The 15,877-nt window shown below is 30.2% G+C and overlaps 1 protein-coding gene across 1 annotated transcript; it reads left to right on the top strand.

Annotated features, from left to right (window-relative positions):
* Window positions 1–614: 614 nt before the first annotated feature.
* On the top strand, window positions 615–4,742 carry LOC103493332 (3-deoxy-manno-octulosonate cytidylyltransferase, mitochondrial). The gene is made up of 8 exons (XM_008454038.3): window positions 615–1,061; window positions 2,216–2,261; window positions 2,342–2,428; window positions 2,506–2,630; window positions 2,832–2,971; window positions 3,103–3,154; window positions 3,242–3,352; window positions 4,438–4,742. The coding sequence occupies exons 1-8, from the start codon at window positions 822–824 to the stop codon at window positions 4,528–4,530; spliced, it is 894 nt and encodes a 297-aa protein (XP_008452260.1). The 5' UTR covers window positions 615–821; the 3' UTR covers window positions 4,531–4,742.
* Window positions 4,743–15,877: the final 11,135 nt, after the last annotated feature.

The following is a 15,877-nucleotide window of genomic DNA, read 5'->3' as shown; positions in this document are numbered from 1 at the left end:
ATGGAGAGCAGGTAAATAGGTGTATCATTGGATGTACCTAATCATTATTCTTAGTTGAAATTTTGAAATTTTGAAAAAAAAAAATTACAACAAGGAAAAATTGAAGTAACAATCAATCTAATTTTTATTAAGGATGACCGATGGATTCCAAATGAAGGAAATTTCAAGCAAGGGAGATGGATAGAAGGGCCTACTAATACTACAATTTTTCTATTTAATCTTTTTGTGGTCATTGAATGTGTGGGAGTGAATAATCTCAATTTTAACAAATAATGTATATCTCTTGACCATTGTTATTTTCAAGGGTTATGGTAGATTTGATAAAATAATTACAAAAATAGCAAAAAAACAAACTCTAACTTATAAAATGTTAAAAAAAATAGTGAGAGATGTAATACACATTTAGTACTGACACGCTTATACATTTGATATTGTTGATACACTATTATTATACACAGTTATACACTTGATATATTCAATATACTTCAACACTAAAATTGATATATTTGCAAAACAGAAAAAGTTCGTGACACTTTACTACTCAAGTGTCACCCACCACTTAAAAATACTATATTGAATTGAATTATCTTAGAATTGATCTATGGATCAAATTTCATCACTATTGCATCCACTTTCATGAGGGTAAAGATGACCAAAGGTTCATTTAGGTGCTCTAGCTAGATTAGTGCAACGAACCTTTGTCAAATAACTTAGTAATATTCATAAAAAATTTGAATAGAAAGGAAAAAAAGGGGGAAGCAACAGCCAACAGCCCAATTTCCCATCGGTGCAATAGCGAGCTCTTTTCTTAGCGGGAGACCATGTCGGTTTGTTCTTCTTCTTCATCTTCATCCTCCGGTTACCTCGGCAGTGCCAAGGCCTGGATTGTTCATAGTATCGTCGCCGGAATCGCTATCGGTGCCGCCTTCGGAGCTCGATCTTATTTGGGTCGATCCAAGAGATTCCGTAGCCGCGTTGTTGGAATCATTCCCGCCCGCTTTGCCTCTTCTCGGTTCGAGGGGAAGCCTCTCGTTGAGATTCTGGGAAAGCCCATGATCCAGGTTAGTCTAATTGTTCCTTATCTTTCTCTTTATTGTTCGGGTCATTTCTGGATCCGCCAATTTCGATGTATACTACTGTAAACACTCATGGAATTTTCATTTGTTTCATGTCTGATCTGGGTTTTGTCCGTTTCAATTTCTAACTTTGTGTTGAAACTATTCATTATGTGATGGATCTAGCATAAAATGTAACTAGTAGGTTTTGTGAGATGAATTGTAGTTGAATTAGTAGAATTCCTCTGTATCTATTGATTAGGTGTGAGTACAACTGTTCACAGTGGTTTCACACTGGTCTTAGGTATTTGAAAGCTTTGTGAGCTTAGCTAAAGCAGAAATGCCATAAAGAAATGAACGGCAGAATTCTGTGGTTTCCTTATGATCCATTTTCCTCCCCTTCAACTTGCCGGTGGCTCTTCTCGTGGGTACCAACAATTTCCTTTCAGCAATTTGGGTGGTCCACCCATTCATGAAAGAAAAGAGCACCCGTCCGCTATAGTTCATGATAGCCTTCTTTTGATATCTTCAGCTTGGGAGGAAAAATAGAATAATCAACAAGAAATGTATTTTGACAGTTTCATAGACTCACTCTTTTGTGGGTCTTCTCTACTGTAAATATTGTGCTTCTGTCAATTATTACAGTTTAAATACTGTTTGTTTCAATTTTAGAAGTTCTTGATAATTTTCTCTATTTCGGGTTTATTTTGTAATATCATATCATATCATTTATTGATCAAACCAACAGCCTTCCGTACAAAATCTGATCAACAAGAACCAAATTTCAATCCTATGGGTTCGTTCAGTTATACGTTTTTAGGAACTATTTTCCAGTGATGTCAGTTCCACCAATTCTTATAAGTTCAGCTCTAGTAGTTCAAATCCATAAGGACTTGTATGAATAGGACTTTAATTTTGCATTGGCTGGTGGAGATCTGTACTTCACAGAAAATGTGTAACTGATATCATATGTTATACGGATCTGTGTTTCGCGATCTAAAGAGTTATACTGATTAATCTTCAGTTCTCCAGTGTTGGGTGTTGATTTAGTTTGTATGAATGAATAATTCGTACTATATGACCTATGATTCTGTTTTTATATTGTTGAACTTTCAAGTCTGTTGAAATTTTAATGTTTCTAAGAAATTCATATACTGCAGAGAACATGGGAAAGGGCGAAAATGGCTACTACATTGGATTGTGTTGGTAAGTGCGTTTTTTTTCTTTTTGTTTCATGTTTCACTTTCATCATCTCATCCTTTCCTTTTTATTTGAAATCTTTCCAGTTGTAGCAACCGATGATGCTAAGATTGCACAATGCTGTAAAGGATTTGGTGCGGATGTTGTAATGACATCAGAGTCTTGCCGGAATGGTAAGCACTGTGATTTTATAAATAACAAAATCTCATGAAAACTTTTGAAGTCTTATTTAAGTATGAAACTACTTTAGGGACTGAGCGTTGTAATGAAGCACTTCACAAGCTTGAAAAGAAATATGACATCGTTGTAAATATTCAGGGGGATGAGCCTCTTATTGAACCAGAGATCATTGACGGCATCGTTAAAGCTTTGCAGGTAAATGAGCTCATGCCTTTCAGTTATTATAACATTTTATTAGATAGACTTGGAAGTTTTGATATTAAACGAATGCATGGTAATAAATTGGCCTTTATAATCCTATTCCAATCATAGTCAATAATGTAGTGATGTCAAAATTTGGTTTAATGTTGTCTTGTATCATTTTAATTGTTTAACTTGTGTTTCTATGGTGTGTAGGCTGCCCCGGATGCAGTGTTCAGCACTGCCGTGACATCCTTAAAATCTGAAGATGCATTCGATCCCAATCGGGTGAAGTGCGTAGTGGATAGTCGTGGTTATGCTATCTATTTTTCAAGAGGACTGATCCCTTTCAACAAGTAAGATTTTCTTTTCTATTTTGGATTTCCCTTGTGTGTACTCTTCTAAATCAACTCAAGGCTTCCATTATAGATAGCTTTGATTGCTCAGAAAATTTATCAAGTTTCATCAATTCATTTCCTTCATGCAGGTCAGGAAAGGTCAACCTTCAATTTCCTTATTTGCTTCATCTTGGAATCCAGGTATTAACTGAATGTATAGGAGATGAATTCATTGTGCCGCAATGGCAGACTAAATGAACCTTCCATTTTTTCTATTTTTCTTTCCAGAGCTATGATTCGAAATTTTTAAGTATTTATCCTGAACTCGAACCAACACCATTGCAACTAGAGGAGGATTTAGAACAGCTAAAAGTATTAGAACATGGCTACAAAATGAAGGTACAGCTCATCTTCTTATGTTATATAGCATCTTTTCCCGCTTTTGGAAATTCATATACTTTCTAAAAGCAGTTATTCTTACAGTTTGTATGGAATAACTTTTTTGTAGAAAAAATTGCTTTTTAACTGACAAAGTGGGATTCAAACTATAGGCATTTTAGTTACTAATGCATACCATTTGTCATTTGAGTGGTAGTCTCTTTGGCTAATCTAATCTAAAGTGTGTTCAGTATAAATTACAATTTTACGTATGATTTGATATATTTTTAACTTGGTCATTCGATTTCAGGAAACACCTTTAACTTAGATTTTCACTTAATACTTGCTTTAGGTCTTTAGCGTTAATGTATATAAACTCATTTAAAATAATTATGAAGTGAAATTTTAAAATTAGTTGTAATAATGATAAAAAGAAAAATAGCAAAACTTAATTTATTTATAATTCTTTTAATTATTCTAAATTAATTAAGGAATATTTTCAAAAATAGCAAAATATTGAAAATGTTTATAAATATAGCAAAATTTATCACACTTAGTTCACCTAAGTTTTTTATTATATTTTGTAAATAGTTTTTTTTTATTCATATCAATTTCCTACTAATTAATTTATTAATGCCATTAACACCAAAGATGAAAAGTGAGTTATAGTGAAAGTTCAATTTTTGTTAGTGTACAACAATCATAAGAGTGTATTAAATTGAATCTTCAATCTTTAAGGAAAAAGTTTTCTCAATTAGCACTCAGTCGAGTTCACTTTGGCAAAAATTTGAAATTAAAAGTGTAAATTTTGAGACTCATGGACTAAGTTGAAACAAAATTCAAATCTTAAGAGTAAGTTATAACCTTTTGAAACATGAAAACTAAACTGAAATCGAACTCAAAATTTAAAGACTCGAAGTGTAACATTTTGAAGACTAGACCAAATGGAAACTTTAATCTTGTCTTTATTGTTTTTAAGTCATTAAATAAAGGGCACCTTTAGAAATTGAGGTTTAAATTTTAGAAACTATTTAAGGAAAAAAAAAAAAAAAGGAAAGTTCTGTTTTCACCTTTGAAAATGTATGACTGCCATTTTTATTTTACAGGTTATTAAGGTTGACCATGAGGCTCATGGTGTTGATGTTCCTGAAGATGTGGAAAAAATTGAATCTTTTATGAAGGAAAGGAACCTAGCTTAACTAAGACCAACAGAACAAAGTTACTTTTGTTCGATACCGATTTCATTTTTAGTATTTATAGTATTTATACGGGCTTGAAAACATTTGTTGTTACTTTGTCGAGTGATAACGATATTTCTTCCTTGTTTTTTTTTATATATATGTGACATTTATTTATTTGTAAAGTTAGTTTGATATGTGATTATACATACTCAAGTATGATTATTAAAGGGGAATCCGTGGAAATAGCAAATATGAGGATAGGAAAAAAAAAATAGCAAACTGTTATATTATTTTGATTTATGGCAAAACTAACTGTCATAAATGTTTTCCTACTTTTTTTTGTTTGAAATTATCCTTCCATGGATGACAATTGTTCATATATAAATACTGTGTATTTATTGAGATCAAAAAATCAAACAAAATATTACATATCACGAATACAGTATATTTGTAAATATACTCGCTTATAATAATTATTAACTAAATCAAAGAAATTATTATATTGTTTCAACCATCCTTAAACATATGTTATTAGTTTCAACATTCCCTAATTATCACGATAAAAATCAATAAATTAATGAAAAATAACTTCAAATATTTAATTTTTTATTTTTCGAATTATAGATTCAAAATTGAATCCGCGATATTAATTATTAGGATAAAAATTAAGAAATTAATGAAAAAGAAATTTAAATATTCAATTTTTATTTTTCGAATTATGGATAACAAATTAACAACAAATAACTTCAAATATTTAATTTTTTATTTTTCGAATTATAGATTCAAAATTGAATTCTTCCCTAAAATCTAGCCAAAAGAATAATGCGATAATTAATTATTATGATAAAAATTAAGAAATTAATGAAAAAGAATTTCAAATATTCAATTTTTTATTTTTAAAATTACAGATAACAAATTAACGAAAAATAACTTCAAATATTCAATTTTTTATTTTTTGAATTATAGATTCAAAATTGAATCTCTCGCTAAAATTTAGCCAGAGATAATGCAATAATTAATTATTATGATAAAAATGAACGAAAAAGAATTTCAAATATTTAAATTTTTTTTATTTTTCGAATTATAGATAACAAATTAACGAAAAATAATTTCAAATATTCAATTTTTTATTTTTTGAATTATAGATTCAAAATTGAATCTCTCTCTAAAATCTAGCCGAAAGATAATGCAATAATTAATTATTATGATAAAATTTAAGAAATTAACGAAAAAAAATTACAAATATTCAATTTTTTATTTTTCGAATTATAGGTAACAAATTAACGAAAAATAACTTCAAATATTCAATTTTTTATTTTTCGAATTATTAAATTCAAAATTGAATCTCTCCTTAAAATCTAGCCAAAGATAATGCAATAATTAATTATTATGATAAAAATTAAGAAATTAACGAAAAAGAATTTCAAATATTCAAATTTTTATCTTTCGAATTATAGATTCAAAATTGAATCCCTCCTTAAAATCATGCCAAAGATAATACAATAATTAATTATTAGGATAAACATTAAGAAATAAACGAAAAAGAATTTCAAAGATTCAATTTTTTACGAATATCGTACCAATCCCTTCCTAAAATCATGTCAAATATAATACAAATAATTACCATAAATTAGTTAAGTTTAAATTCAAAATTTAATCCCTCCTTAAAATCATGCCAAATACAATGCAATAATTAATTATTATGATAAATTTGAACTAATTAAGGAAAACTAAATTAAAAGATTCAATTGGAAGCAACGGTGGAAAGCGATCTTAACAATCAACAGAAACGGAGGAAAGAACGGAGATGGCCGCATGAAAGAATAGGGGACAAATCCAAAGAATAACTCACCGATTTGAAAACAAACAGAAGGTTGAAGAACAAACAAAAGGTTGAAAACGAACAGAAAGTTGAAGACGAAACAAATGGTTGAATACCTGAACGAAGACCGGTGGAAAGCGATCTTAAAAGTCACCGAAACGGAGGAAAGAACGGAGATGGTCGCGCGAACGAAAGTTTGAAGCAATGAAGATGCTAATCGAAGATTTGAAGCAACGAAGATGCTAGAGGAACAAAGATATGAAGGAAAGGAGATGACACAAAAAATGCAGAAGATGTAAAGTAGTTGTATGCAGAAGATGTTTATTTTCTTTGGCGGAGAAATTAGAATGTTCAAGTATTTGTGATATTTGTTATAATTGTATTTAGAAATCACATTTGTCAATTAGGTAGGGACATTTAAGGTATTGTTCTTCTATATATTATTTAAAAATTAATTGTTTTGTTATTTTGTCAAATTAAAAATAAAATTATCATTTATCCAAAATAAACCTCTAATTTTGTTATTTTTCTTGTCAACCCTTATTAAAAAATTGAATGAGTTTAACGTATAATTCTTGGACTTGGGTGCATGCCTATTCCTTTTTCCATCTCTGATGTCCACTAAAAAAGTGACATTTTCATTGAAACAAACATCACCTAATACATTTTCGTTTAATTAATGTATAATTAAGGGTTCGTTTGATAACGTTTCATAAAATGATGTGTTTGGTAATTATATTTTTGTTTCTCGTTTTCAAATTTTTAATATTTTTAAAAATCGGGCAACGTAGAAAACCTACGTCGATTTTATTTCCTATTTTATTTGATTCTATTTTCTTGATGCGTTAAACTTCTTCGTTTCTCTTTTCTCTTTTATTATTTGATTCTATTTTTTTTGTGTGTTAAAGTTCTTAGTCTCTCTTTTCTCTTGTATGTTTTCATTTCATTTTATTTGATTCTATTTCTTTTACCTTTTAAAATCTTTAGTTGGTTTATTTATGATATTTTTTAGGGGTCTTTTTCAAAAATATAAAAAAGAGAACAATTTCGAAAATGAAAGAAGCCCAGAGGCCCACCGTGTAAAATACAAAAAATGCTCTGTCAACGATGCGCGTAATATATTTGGTAACGCAATTTGGTACACGATCGTTTAATTAATTAGTCGTTTATATTTGTCTACCCCAAATCTAAACCTTTTTTTTTCAAAATTTGGTATACGATCGTTTAGATTTGGCTACACGATCGTTTAGATTTGGCTATACGATCGTTTAGATTTGGGGTTCCAAATCTTTTTTTTTTTCAAAATTTGGTATACGATCGTTTAGATTTTCCTACACGATCGTTTAGATTTGTCAACATGATCATTTAGATTTGGCTATACAATCGTTTAGATTTGGGGCGTTTAAATTTGGCTACCCCAAATCTAAACGATTTTTTTTTTCAATATTCTTTATACTCAATCTTTTAATTTTGGTTATTCTAATTTAAATCCCTAACCAATTTTTTCACACCATCTACGTAGAAAAGATGATTTTTTTCAATATTCTTTATATACAATCTTTTAGTTTCTGGTTACTCTAATTTAAATGCCTAACCAATTTTTTCAAAATTCTTTATACATCATCTGTTTAAAAAAGAAAAGAATAAAGAAGATGCAATGAAAAAAAAAAGAAACAGGAATAAAAAAAAATAGATTTGGTTACCCAAATCTATAAAAAGAAAGATGGAAGAAATCGCATGAGTACAGAGGAAGAAGACAATAAAAAATCGCGAAGAAAAGGATAAAAGGGCAAATCCGGAATATTTAAAAAATGGCTAAATTTATAGGCTTTGTTACACAGCCGTAAATATTTCAGTAGTTTGTTATATTTAGGAAAGTTTCTCTATTCTTTATTTCTTAATTTTTTATGTTTCTTAACTTGTTTTTTTTTTTTTTTTCTCATTTATTTCTTTCTAAAGTTGTAAGTTTCTCTTTTTCCATTTTCATCTACTTTTCATTTTATATATAATTTCATTTGAAATATAGTTAATTAACTGATATTAATTTAAGAAAATAATTTAAATATTTGTTTTAACAAAATAATAATCTATTACAATATTTACTTTAAGGATTTTTTTAAAGTATAATAAATCGGCAAAATATCTACAATGTATACAACAATTTTGAAAACAAACAAAACCCTCAGGCCCACAATGAGAAATACTTAAAATGTCTTAGTCAACACGTGATTAATTTGCTACACATGCACGTGTAATTCTTCTTCTCAACGATCATGATACGCGATCACGATTGCGTATCATTTTCTATACGATTGCTTTCCAAATCTAAACCATCTTGATTCAAGACTGTGTACCAAATCTAAACAATCGTATATAGCAAGATCTAAACAATTTTTTTTCACTGTTTACGATCATTGAACAAAAATATATTGTGTTTAGATTTAGTACTTGAACCAAGATCGTTTAGATTTAGTACATGACTATTTAGACATTGGTACATGATCGTGTACCAAGATCTTTTATATTTGGTATACGATATCTTGGTACACGATCTTGGACCAAATAACATTTTAAAAAAAGAATAATACAAAATTGATGATTGATTGAAAATAAAGATAATAATAGCATTAATAATAATAGTTTTGTTCCCATTTTATTTGATTTTATTTCCTTTGTCTTAAAATCTTTTGGGACATTTGAGGCAAGGAGTGGGTTATAGTCCGGGGATTATAATAGTCTACGTATTATAATAGTCTTGGGATTATAACAGTCTGCGTTTGGGGTGTAGAGTATTATACTCAGAATTATTATAGTCTATGTTTAAGGTTTAAACTATTATAGTCTGTGTTCAGGGTTTAAACTATTATAGTTGTATTATTATAATTTGTGTTTGGGATGAGGGTGTAGATTATTATAGTCTGTGTTATTATAATCTGTGTTTGGGGTGGAGACTATTATAATATGGGTTTTTCACTACTCTTTTTTGGCCTACATATATACTGTACATGAAATACACATTTTTCTTCAATTGATTTATTAAATCTTGTTAATTGTGACGTTCATTTAAAATTTAGCTTCAAACCTCATTTTTCACTATTTTTTTTTCATACATATATATGGTACCTGAAATACAATTTTTTCTTAAATTGATTTCACAAAATTTGGTCAACTTTGATTTTCATTTAATAAACTTAGCTTTAATCTACATTTTTCACTACTCTTTTTTCCCATACACATATACGGTACATGAAAAACACATAAATCTTAAATTGATATTATTAAATCTTCTTAATTAGGATATTCATTTGATAAATTTATGGTTAATCTCCACAAAGTAATTTCCTCATATCTTTAGGTTATTGTGTTTTGAAATTAGTTTATGCACATCGCTACAATTTGCCTACATAGTTACTTAGGTAAGTAAACAAAACAAAACAAAAAAAACATTTTCAATACGTTCTTAGCCAAATATGAATTCATTACAGTAGATAAGCTTGGTAAAAAAGAGTACACAATACATGAGCAAATAAAAAAATTGTTCGTCAAACCACTACAGGAAAGCTAAGCCCAAGGTTTATAGGACCTTATGAGATTCTGGCATGCGTGGGACTAGTGGCTTATAAGTTAAGGTTACCCATGAAACTGTCTAGGATTCATAATGTCTTTTCTATTTCAAAACTGTGAAAGTATATGTTCCAGACCCCTCATACATACCAACAGTAACCCCTAGAAGTAAAAGAAAACTTGACCTATGAAGAAAGACCTTTGCGTGTAATAAACAAAAAGGAACAAGTACTAAGAACAAAGGTGATCCCCATGGTCAAAGTTTTATGGAATAACCATGGTGTTGATGAAGTCACTTGGGAAAGTGAGGAGTTAATGAAAGCTAAGTCCCCACAATTCTTCACATAAGACTTACTAAATTTCGAGGATGAAATTTCAATAAGGAGGTAGTAGTTGTGAGGCCTTAAATGCATTTTAACTTACACGATAATGATGCATGCAACAAAGAACTAACTATGTGATAAAGGCTACGCGAGGAACTATTATGCATTTTGGGCTTACTTTACCAGAAAGTAATGACGTCACCCTTGTGTAAGGAAGTCGACAATTGATTTGAATTTGTCGCCCAATCCATTTAGGATAAGGAAACAATAGTGACATGTGGCATTTTGACATTGGCTAATTCTCACTGCCAAGCAGAAGTCATCATTTCTGCATTGAAAGTGTCATCGAAAAGGCTTATAAATAAATGAAGTCCGACCATTTTAAAGTTGCTTTTACCCTGATCCTACTTGAGAAAGAATTGAGAAGAATTTCCAATATTTCCAAAAGATTTTCAAAGAACTTAAAAGCATGAATGGTGGGCATGGGAGACACTGAAAGTTAAATGAGGAAGCCCATTGATTATGAGATATTTTTCTTTAAAATGTTTTCAAAACCAAAAGGGATTTCCAATATGTTTACATCCTTAAAGATATTTCCATTGAAGCCTTGAAATATATGATTTATATTATGCTTTCTAAATGCCTGTGATTTATAAATGTATAAGATTTTATAACTATTTAAAATAATTGAAGGATAATCTATTGTACCCTATGTAATGAGTGTTGAGTTTTATGTCCTAAAACTCAAAAAATAGTAAAAATCATATAACAAATTATCGCTGAAAACTTTGTTGAGCATGTACTTTTCATCTTCATGTACGTTTCAACTTTTGACTCCAAGCCAATTTTTTTTTTATATTTCATTAACCAATTAAAATGTTGATTTCGCACGAATACTAAACAATCTTTCTCAAATTATATGTATATATTATATAACCATCTTCTCCCCAATTAAAATGTTGATTTCCTTCGATAGCTTCATGTAACCATCTTCTCCTCAGACGATTTTCCATGAATTTTTTAAGATATAATAGTGAGGGCATATACCCGACCACGATCATGTCATGGTTTACTTTACTCCCGAATGGTCTACGATAGATGCCATGAAATCAATTGTAAATATTAAATCAAATGAATTAGTATATATAATGTTAACTTACTTCGCTGTAAATTGCAAAATCAACGTGGTCGACTTTGACTAAGATAAGCAAAGGTTGACATTTTAACACATGGATAAAAATCCACTCGCTTTCGCATGTATTTTTCATCTTCATATACATTTCGACTTTTGATTCCAAGCCAATTTTTATATATATTTCACTAACCAATTAAAATTTGATTTCGAACGGATACTAAAAAATCTTTCTCAAATTATACACTGTATTTGCCCGTAATGAGATAATAAATAATATCCAATGATATCTATATAATAAACATATGTTTCAATTTAGTAAAAAATATTTATAATTAAGAACCATATGAAAAATAATGATACTTTGATTCTAACTTACCCACAATTAAATGGACATATCAATAATTTATTTTTGATTGATACAAATCTATTACACAAGTGTTGAGCTCTATGCTCGTCTGTACCCAAACCTTTTGAAATTTGTCCAAGATTCATGAATGCATATTCCTCTAGAATACTTGAATCAGATTCATATAAGCATCTAACATTAAAAGAAAAATCTTCTAATATTATAAATAGGCATCTTAAGAAATAAGAAAAATAAAAATTTTGAAGTTGCGCACTTACATCATGTAGCTCAATATCACCGAAGAGCTAATTCCTCCATCAAACAAAGCTGTTTAATGTTATCTTCCATCATGTTCACATTGAAGCTATACCCAAAAATCTCCTGAGTGTCGACTGGGATAGTAAGATATTCATCTTTCATATCCTTCTCTACATGCCTCAACACGAATCTTATTGTTGTTGGCAGTTTTAATTCATTCCTTTTCGACTTTGTTCCTTCCAAAGCTTCTAACTCACGAGACGTTTTACTAGATGTCTAACAAAAGAATGTCAAAAATTAAAATGAGAACATGCTAATGCAAAAATGCATATTTTGAAATTAAAACTTTACCTTTTTCTGTTCTTCTATAACTATAAGATATTTTGGTCATGGAACGTGTGAACCAATTGCATCGTGTACAAAATATATGCTTCCAACAATAGGTATGGGTAGTAGAGAATGACTATCACATGCAAGTTCAATGAGAACCCGCACATCACCTTCTCCAAGCCGTACTCCATAAACTATTTCATCTGTACTTATTCTTTCGAATGCAGTTCCTGTTGCAACAATGTTGTCAACCTTTCCAACAGCAAGACTACATGGTCTCCCCTGAAAAATTACATTCACATCTCAATTTACCATCAATGTTGAATAATAAATCATGAAATACAATATATAAAATTGAAATTAACATAGTATTTACTAGATCGTTTTTTTCCGTGTGATGGATGGACGTCGAGATGAACTGTTTCTCACTAATATTCTGATTGCACCCAGAGTGTGCATCTAAGCTTGTTTCTTTAGTTCTCTTCAACGACTTTAACTTAAGCATTTTTTTTTTTTTTGCCATTTGACTGTATTCTCATAAAATCTGTGATTTCTCCTTTTTTCAATTGGCATCTACATCAACAATAATATTAGTTTCTCTGGGTTCTAATGGAATATGTTTGTGAAAGTGGAACGAAGGTGTAATCAATCCGCCTACACCTCTCACACGTCCTTGATGTTCAAGTGTCCCTAAAGCTTGAGTTAAAATATCATATGAAACACTATATGTTTTATCGACATCTTTCTGGAGTTTATCCTATAATATGAACAAATAATTAAAAATTTGTTTGTCCCAAGTTGTAAATATGTCTCAAACATATAAAATGCTAGTAATCAAATTTACTTACGATTTTCCCTACAATCTCTTCGACTTCTTTATTCATAAATTCTCTATCTTTACCCACACGAGCATGTTTCCAAAGGGTAGCTCGATTGGCCGATGGTGATAATTTTTCTTTTTCTTTTCTACATGTATACACATAAATTAAACATTAAATTTGATAAACATAGGATAATATTGTGCATAGTAATATAAACTTACCAACTCTTCTCCCAAATTTGCGTAGCCTTTGCGAGACGTTCTATGGTTATATTTGTAATTCTTGCGTCTCTCTTTTTGCATGTTGCTACGTTTCTATATCACCACATAACACAAGTCAATGATGCATTGATATATGTAATTATTGAAACATGAAATAAGTCATAGGACTCACAAGAAAATCTTCACTTATGGATAGTGATACAAATGTTTCTCAATCAGATAGATGAATAGCAGGGTAGTTTGGCGGAGGACATTTTAAGTATTCTGGTTCGTCTATATATGGAAAAATAGAATTGTTTCTCAAAATACTTTTGTAATTTCTGAATGCACTTCCATCTTTTTTCAAAATATCTTTCTTGGACTTTGGGTTTGTTACAAATGATTTCTGAAAATGACAAAATAACATATGTAAAAATAATGTCATATCTCAATATATTAATTTAAGAATAAAAGATGCTTACCTGAATGCAAACATAAATTTTATCTTTTAATTCTAATGGCACGTCTAACCATGAAGCATATGTAATCGGAATGTTGTTTCGAACGCATGTCCCGATGTAACTCACCATTTGAGTTGCATTTTCACCAATCTATTCACCACGTTCATTGTAGTCAACAACCAATCGATTTGCATCAGAGCTAATTTGTGTCAAATGAATCATCGTGGTAAGACCACGCATACTCCTTTGACTAGATGTCTCTAAAAAATAATCAACCTGGACTACATCCTCGTCGGCTTCTACTGAAAGGTGGTCATCACTACAACAGTCCATTAGTACCTAACCTGTCATGAAAATAAACATTATCATAGAGCCAATAACATTCATAAAGAATAAGCAAAATAATAACAAATTTACCATCTATTATTCATTTTGATTTTGTATCCAAATACCATCACAATCAGTTCGCGTGTAGTTTGGATCATCTTCGTCGTTTATTTCCTCAAACACATTCATAGGAACATTGTTAGAACTGATACAATTCAAACTTATATCCTCTAACTCATCATCATTAATATGATCCTTGTACTCTCGATTGAGAGGATTCAACACAACATGCCATTGAGAATCACTTGGATCTTCGAGAAAAAATACTTGTTTTACTTGTGATGCTAGGATAAAAGAATCTGTCTTATGATCAATACGTTTAAGTTAACTAATGTAAACCCCAACTCATCTGTTTTGACACCCGTAACACTGTCAACCCAGTTACATTTAAACATTATAATTTTAAAGTTAATATAGTTTAACTCCCAAATCTCTTGGATCACACCGTAAAACGACATGTTTATCACTATAGGATGTTTATCATTTGCACTAGATATCTGCATCGTATTCGCTACTAAACATACACCACTATTCTGCACATTACGAACACCATCACGATGCTCTGTATTGTAATGAATACCATTCATTACATAACTAAAGTAAGTTATCACACTAGGCGAAGGACTATGTGATATCCATCTCAATGTATCAGATATTGTGTTGTTTGGTAACTCAAGTTCTATAGCAACCTAAAAATCATAGTCATGTAAATATAAATTAGCAAGAATTTTTTAACAAAGTAAATAAACAAAATATTTGAACATCGTTAGATACATACTTGGCTACCTATCCATGAAATAAAACATTGATTGTGCTTATCTTGTAGCCATTTTAGATGTTTTGCCTTTGATGAGTAGATTTTTTTCAAATGATCCATATGTTTCCTACAAAGTTATTGTATCAACTCACGATGGTTAGATATATCCTAATAGGTATAACATAATAAATAAATAAATAAAGTAAATATTTAAAGTTGACATACTCCATGTAAGGTTGAACGTCATTTGTATTCTCTAACACATACAAATGAGCTTGCATTAGTTGTTCTTTTTCAGGCCTTATGTGAGAAGCTGCAGATGACAGTCGTCCAATATCATCATTTTGATCTCGTTCTTTAGCCTTCCCAAGTTCAATTGACATGTTATCTTGACAAAATTCTGTACAAAATTCTATAGTTTCCTCAACAATATACCCTTTAGCAATAGAACCCTCAGGTCTATTTCAATTTCGAACATATCCTTTAAGGACTTTCATGTAACGTTCAAATGGATACATCCATCGAAGATACACAGGGCCACACAACCGAACTTCTCTGACTAGATGTATGGTTAAATGAATCATTATGGTGAAGAATGATGGAGGAAAATATTTCTCAAATAGACACAATATTACTGCAATCTCTTATTCCAAGACACTTAGTTGTGCGACATCTACAACCTTACTACATATAGCATTAAAAAATAAGCAGAGCGTGTGATTGCATTTCTCACGTGTTTAGGTAGTGCAACACGAATTGCAACCGAAAGTAATTGTTGCATGAGCACATGACAATCACGAGACTTTAACCCAATAAGTTTTAAAGTATCGATGGACACTAGATTTTTTATGTTTGAGGAATACCCTTCTGGAACTTTCATTTTCGACAATGATTGATAAACTGTGCGTTTCTCGCTTTTGGATAATGTATAACAAGCTGGAGGTATGTATGTTCTATTTCC

The sequence above is a fragment of the Cucumis melo genome, chromosome 6, assembly GCF_025177605.1.
Source record: "Cucumis melo cultivar AY chromosome 6, USDA_Cmelo_AY_1.0, whole genome shotgun sequence".
NCBI classification, from domain to species: domain Eukaryota; kingdom Viridiplantae; phylum Streptophyta; class Magnoliopsida; order Cucurbitales; family Cucurbitaceae; genus Cucumis; species Cucumis melo.
Note: the sequence above shows the minus strand (reverse complement) of the source record. Positions and strands in the feature narration are given on the sequence as shown.

Coding starts and splice junctions, on each gene's coding strand:
- LOC103493332 (XM_008454038.3), top strand. CDS start 822: ATGTCGGTTTGTTCTTCTTCTTCATCTTCATCCTCCGGTTACCTCGGC. Junction 1,062..2,215: donor TGGGAAAGCCCATGATCCAG/GTTAGTCTAATT, acceptor CATATACTGCAG/AGAACATGGGAAAGGGCGAA. Junction 3,155..3,241: donor TGCTTCATCTTGGAATCCAG/GTATTAACTGAA, acceptor TTTTCTTTCCAG/AGCTATGATTCGAAATTTTT.